Source organism: Suncus etruscus, chromosome 4 (genome assembly GCF_024139225.1).
Source record: "Suncus etruscus isolate mSunEtr1 chromosome 4, mSunEtr1.pri.cur, whole genome shotgun sequence".
NCBI lineage: Eukaryota > Metazoa > Chordata > Mammalia > Eulipotyphla > Soricidae > Suncus > Suncus etruscus.
In genome coordinates, this window is record NC_064851.1 from 49,877,550 (window position 1) to 49,884,646 (window position 7,097).

The 7,097-nt window shown below is 40.1% G+C and overlaps 1 protein-coding gene across 1 annotated transcript; it reads left to right on the top strand.

The window, feature by feature from the left end:
- The first annotated feature begins 727 nt into the window (after positions 1–727).
- LOC126006747 (olfactory receptor 10K2-like) lies at positions 728–1,672 on the top strand. Its single transcript, XM_049772272.1, has one exon. The coding sequence runs from the start codon at positions 728–730 to the stop codon at positions 1,670–1,672; it is 945 nt and encodes a 314-aa protein (XP_049628229.1).
- Positions 1,673–7,097: the final 5,425 nt, after the last annotated feature.

Here is a 7,097-nt window from a genome sequence, read left to right on the forward strand (position 1 = left end):
CTGACAGGTGGTGGGACTACATGTGATCTTAGCCGAAGTAGAGGAGGGATAAAGTGGACAGGGATCTTTAGGAGAAACATGTTCTCTGAATAGGAGGAAAATCTCTGAATAAGGAACTAAAGGTCAAATAAATATAGTTTATCCTGGGGAACTTCTTGCAGATCATTATCATGATAAAGACACAGAAGTAAGAGTCAGTGTGGTGAGAGTTTCAGCAAGTGGAGTGAGGGTCTATGCAGGTGTCTAGCATAGAGAATGTGAATCTAGAAGTGCAGTAATTAGAATTAATGGAAGCATGTATGTAGACTAATAATATGTTTGACAGATAGTCAGATAGACAGATAAAGTCAATACAAATGACTTTGAACCTACAAATATTGAAGACAGTGATGATAATGATGATGATAGATGAGGGTAAATAGCCCAAAAGTAACCTAGAGTGAGAGGCTGAGGGTTTAAAAATCATCTTATCCTGGAAGCAGCGAGAGGGGTCCAGTTGAATGAGAGAAAAAGTCTAAAATACTTTCCCTCAAGTATTCAAATTACTAACACTCAATGTTGGATGCAAAATTTGCCCAATTTTAGATGTGTTCCTAGAATAAGAAAAAAAGGGATAATTAATTTAAATTAAAAATAAAAGAAACTACTCTAAGATTATGGATTTCCTATAATTCTTCTGGCATTATGGACTGTATTTTTTTCAGAATCTGCAAGTGATGTGTCTCTCATGGGGCAAGGCAACGAGACCACAGTGACAGAGTTTGATTTCCTTGGCTTCTCCGCGCTGGCTGGGCTGCAGAAGCTTCTCTTCTTGGTCTTCCTGCTCCTCTACCTGTTCACACTGGGCACCAATGCTATCATCATTTCCACCATTGGGTTGGACAGAGCCCTCCATACCCCTATGTACTTCTTCCTTGCCGTTCTCTCCTGCTCTGAAACTTGCTACACCTTTGTCATTGTGCCCAAGATGCTGGTTGACCTGCTGTCTCAGAAAAAGACCATCTCTTTCTTGGGCTGTGCCATCCAGATGTTCACCTTCCTCTTCCTCGGTTGCTCTCACTCATTTCTTCTGGCAGTTATGGGCTATGACCGCTATGTGGCCATTTGCAACCCTCTGCGTTATACTGTGATCATGGGGCCCAGGGTGTGCGGAGGACTGGTGGCCTCTGCCTGTGCTTGTGGATTCACAGTTGCACAGGTGATCACTTCCTTGGTATTTCACCTGCCCTTCCACTCCTCCAACCAGCTTCATCATTTCTTCTGTGACATTTCTCCTGTGCTCAAGCTGGCTTCTCATCATACCCACCTTAATCAAATGGTCATATTCATGCTATGTGCATTGGTCCTGGTTATACCCCTAATATTGATCTTGGTGTCCTATATTCACATTATCTCTGCCATACTCCAGTTTCCTTCTACTGTGAGTAGGTACAAAGCTTTCTCCACCTGTGCATCTCACCTCATAGTTGTCACTGTTCATTATGGTTGTGCTTCCTTTATTTACCTGAGACCCAAGTCTGGATATTCCTCAAGTCAGGATGCTCTGATATCAGTATCCTACACCATCCTCACTCCATTGTTTAATCCAATGATTTATACACTGAGGAATAAAGAATTTAAATCAGCTCTTCGTAGGGTTGTGGAAAGAACAGCTTTTCACCCACAACACTAATTTATATCCTGCTATGCTCAAGTGGTGAAATATAAGGAATAAAGGCAAAATTTCCTGAAACAAAAAATGATGAAGCAATTGAGCATTTTCTTAAAATGAAGATCTCCCAAATTTCGAGAGTGGGAATAAAAATCTCCCCAATTTCTAAATAAAATTTAGAAAGCCAAGCTCTTGTCTTGTTCATATGTATCATTGTCCATTGAGAGTCTGTCAGCTGGGATAAACATAATATATGGCTCTCATAGAAATAAACAGGTATTTAGAATCAAGATTCCTGAAGATGCATATCTTCTTAACTCTGTGGAGAAACCAGAAAGAGCATAGATCTATAGTTCCCTCTCTGGATATTGCCCCATCTTTATATTTTCATACAATATAGTCATAATTTTTGAATGAGATAAAATATTGTAAAGTGCTTATTCTAATATTTCTTGCATAATATACAGCCTACTAATGTTTAAGCAAGAAAAATCACAAAAAGTTTTTTAAGTCTGGGTTTCTAGTGTTTCAATGGAAGCTATTTTCTATATAATTAACTCTCTAAAATTTAATCTGATTGACATTCCTGAAAAATATAAGGCTAAATCATACAGAGTGGTTAAGAAATGTAGGCTAAGCTTGACCACATCATTAACATCCATCAAAAGGAACTCTGTGTAAGATAGGCAGGCCACTCAGGCTTTGCTCAGGCACACTGGTCAGAAATGTTCTTAGGTGTCTCTCTCTTGTGCCTATACTACCAAGCCTAGTTTCTCATCAGGGAGTGCCCCCTTTCCTTCTCTTCCCTTTGAACTGCCTTGCTAATGACCACTGTCCTCCTTTGCTGTCACATCAACAGTATGCACACTTGCAAGCTGCAGCCCAAGAAGTGAAGACTCTGTTTCACTATGTGCTACTTGTCTGCCAAAGCTATTTTTTGAGAATTGGTGGGGCAGGACTTGAAGGCATGGGCTTTCTGGTGAAAAACTGGACTCTTTGCCATGGCTGTCTTGATCCAGAGATGTTAGGGAATTTCTCAGAATTCCTCAGAAAAAATGGATGCATGAGAGTTAGCAAATGCTGAATGAAAAAAACCACACACAATTGTGTGGAAGAACATAAATAACTTACTGGAATAGCTTAAAAATTCTCAAATAGAAATGAGCTAAAAGCAGGCAAGTGAAAGTAGAACAAATATTAATTAACAGAAAACCCCCCCAAGGGAAAAAAAACTCTGAAAACTCAATGAGAACAAGTGTTGGTTCTTTCAAAACAATAAGCAGGATTGGTCATCTATTATCATGATGCACAAGGAAAGAGAAACCTCATAAACTGAATCAGAGGTAAATGGGGTATATTAAGAGACTACAGAAATGAAAATAAATCATTGCAGATTAAAGAATCTTTATGTCAAGGAACAAGAAAACCTAAAAAAAGAATGAATAAATTTTTGGGCTCCTATAATCTCCAAAGACTAAGCGAAGATAGGTTGGAACACCTGAAAGAACTAGAACTACTGAGAAAATTAGGATGGTAGTCAAAAGTCTTCCAAAAACAAAAAACCAAGCCCAGATACATTCCTTAATATATTCTTTCAAACTTCTAAAAAAAAAAACAAACCCCACATCCAATCCTTTCGGGCACTTCCAGGAAATTGCAAAACAGAAATACTCCAAGTTTCTATGATGCTGGTAAAAAAAAAAGAAGAAAGTATGGTAATAATACCCAAATAAAACAAGAACAGACTTAAGAGTATTCATGCATGGTATGATGCTTTTAATAAAGAGCAGGGAAGGGTATTTATACCACTCTAGTAACAATAATGCAAATCACAATACTTAATAGGCAAAAAGGAAGACACAGAGAGAGAGAAAGAGATAGACAGAAGGTGAGAATTAAACATCTGCCAGAGAGGCAGATATGGGACGGGGCATTGTGGGTAGGACAGGAGGTAAACAGGCAACATTAATGGCAGAATAAGTGCACTGGTGAAATCATGGGTCTTAGATGCTGTATGGTTCAATCATGAACACATTTTAATTCTGTGTCACAGTAATTTAATTAAAATGTTTATTAAAATTTTTATTTAAAAATACACCAGGTGGTTAGTACACAAGGTCACAAGGTATTCATGGTATTCATGGCACCATGAATACTTTTTCAAACCTTTCTAGGACTGAAAACTAAGCATAGTACCATAAATAAGCCTTAAAAAACAGTCATGTGTGGTTTCTAAACAGATATAAACTTGTTTAAATATAACATTTTAGTCTAGCATGGTGGTTTTCATGCATTCATTTATCCTGTAAAGTTTTTTTTTATATAATTGTAAGTACTTGGGGCCTGCGAGGTGGCGCTAGAGGTAAGGCATCTGCCTTGCAAGTGCTAGCCAAGGAAGGACCATGGTTCGATCCTCCGGCGTCCCATATGGACCCCCAAGCAAGAGGCAATTTCTGAGCTCTTAGCCAGGAGTAACCCCTGAGCATCAAATGGGTGTGGCCCGAAAAACCAAAATAATAATAATAATAATAATAATAATAATAATAATTTTAAGTACTTCAAATAGATATATTTTAATAAACTATTCCAAACACATAATATTGATAGCATAATGAAACTCTCTGTAGTCAAAATCCAGCAGCACTGGCCTACAGCCCTGCCATATGGTTGAAACAATGGAGTTTCATCATTTAATGACCAAGGTATTTCACATGGACTTTGATAACCCCAGATATATAAGGGTTTTAAAGTATATCAACAATAGCATCAACTTTACGCAGATTCACTTTATGACAAAACTTGGGAACAATCAGGGCAAAGTGCCCACACAACTGATTCCACCTATCTCCCCAAATTGCTCAGTGATGAGTGTGTGAGGATCAGAAAATACTTCGAGGTGCAATAGTCAGGGACTTAGGGTGTAGGATAGTTTCTGAGAAGGAAGTAACTAAAACAATTCTCAAAACCTACACCAAAGCACACAAGGTACAATCAGGTATGAAGCCCATTTTCTGATTTCTTGCTCAGTCATAGGACTAAAGCAGCTCTCATTAGGGGTTTGTTGTAGTTTGTGTGAGAGTCAACAGAGTTCAGGACTTTCTCCCAACACTGTACTCAGGGGAGTAGGCAATGCAGGGAGAAAACCCAGACCTTCAGCACACAATACTTGACTTAAGTCGTTGGAGCTCTTCGGGACTCATGTTTTAACTTTTTTGTGCATATTTTATTGAAAACTATCCTGCAGTGTGAACCCTAAGATCACTTCCTTACTTGGTAGTTCTGTCCTGTCCACAGAGGAGAGACAGGGCTTTATATTTCAGAATCAGAGAAAGAGACTACAAAACTCCAATAAGTAAGTCTTCTTTATAATTGTTTACTGTGTGTTCAATAAAAATATGGGGAAAAAAAGCCATCTGAGGGTAAAGATTTATAGTAAAGGCATTAAGGATGAGGATCTTTGGCCTTGATTTCTGGGAAGAAGAAAGTCATGGATTGAGCTAGGAATGGTGAGTGCAGGATAAGACATGCTTTCCCTCCAGGGACTCTCCTCTCTTCCACTCTGCGCATTGGCATTGCAAAGCCCCAGGTTGAGGAGAAAATATTGACTGGAAAGCATCTCTCATGAATACCTAGTCACATGACACAGGCGCAGGACTCAGTCCCCATTGTGCTGTCATCATTTCACTAATATGGGGGTGGGGTTAGGAATCCTACAGGGTTCTGGATTTCTCACTGGCCAATGAAGTTGGAGACACTAAGCTCTGCCCATGAGCTCACATATATATTGCGTTGTTCTGCCTCCGTGGTAGTAGTTCATTCTTCGAATAATCCTGATGAACACCCTCTAATCTGATAGCATGCGCTCCCAATTATCCTTCTTCATAGATACCCTAGAAGAAAAGCAGAAAGTGCAACTGACAAGAGCCAGAGAAATAGTAAGATATAAAGTGCTGGGGTGGGATGTCTGGTCAAGCATAAGGCACTGTTATGGCCCATGGGGTCAGTGTGTGTGGCCAGTGCCCCTAGATTGAGCCCCTTGGCATCTTATATCTTCAGCCTGAGTCTTCTACCAATCCTTCCCCAAGTGCCTCTGCCCTCACCCAGCACTCTCTGGGAAACTAGATTAGTGACCACTAAGAATCCGCTCTACTGGGCCCATCCCTTCCTCCCCTCCCCTAACACAGACCTCACTGGGTGCAGGGCTCCAAAACTGGGTATTTTCTTTTTTTTTTTCTACCATCATACATTCTCTCCAGTGCCATCTCCAGTTTTGTTTTTTTTTAATTTATTTAAACACCTTAATTACATACATGACTGTGTTTGGGTTTCAGTCATGTAAAGAACACCACCCATCAACAGTGCAACATTCCCATCACCAATGTCCCAATTCTCCCTTCTCCCCACCCGACCCCTGCCTGTACTCTAGACAGGCTCTCCATTTTCCTCATACATTCTCGTTATTAGGACAGTTCAAAATGTAGTTATTTCCCTAACTAAACTCATCACTCTTTGTGGTGAGCTTCCGGAGGTGAGCTGAAACTTCCAGCTCTTTTCTCTTTTGTGTCTGAAAATTATTATTACAAGGGTGTCTTTCATTTTTCTTAAGACCCATAGATGAGTGAGACCATTCTGCGTTTTTTCTCTCTCTCTCTGACTTATTTCACTCAGCATAATAGATTCCGTGTACATCCATGTATAGGAAAATTTCATGACTTCATCTCTCCTGACAGCTGCATAATATTCCATTGTGTATATGTACCACAGTTTCTTTTTTTTTTTTTTTTTTTTGGTTTTTGGGCCACACCCATTTGACGCTCAGGGGTTACTCCTGGCTATGTGCTCAGAAATTGCCCCTGGCTTGGGGGGACCATATGGGATGCCGGGGGATCGAACCGCGGTCCTTCCTTGGCTAGCGCTTGCAAGGCAGACACCTTACCTCCAGCGCCACCTACCCGGCCCCTTACCACAGTTTCTTTAGCCATTCGTCTGTTGAAGGGCATCTTGGTTGTTTCCAGAGTCTTGCTATGGTAAATAGTGCTGCAATGAATATAGGTGTAAGGAAGGGGTTTTTGTATTGTATTTTTGTGTTCCTAGGGTATATTCCTAGGAGTGGTATAGCTGGATCGTATGGGAGCTCGATTTCCAGTTTTTGGAGGAATCTCCATATCGCTTTCCATATAGGTTGAACTAGACGGCATTCCCACCAGCAGTGGATAAGAGTTCCTTTCTCTCCACATCCCCGCCAACACTGTTTATTCTCATTCTTTGTGATGTGTGCCATTCTCTGAGGTGTGAGGTGGTATCTCATCGTTGTTTTGATTTGCATCTCCCTGATGATTAGTGATGTGGAACATTTTTTCATGTGTCTTTTGGCCATGTGTATTTCTTCTTTGTCAAAGTGTCTGTGCATTTCTTCTCCCCATTTTTTGATGGGGTTAGATGTTTT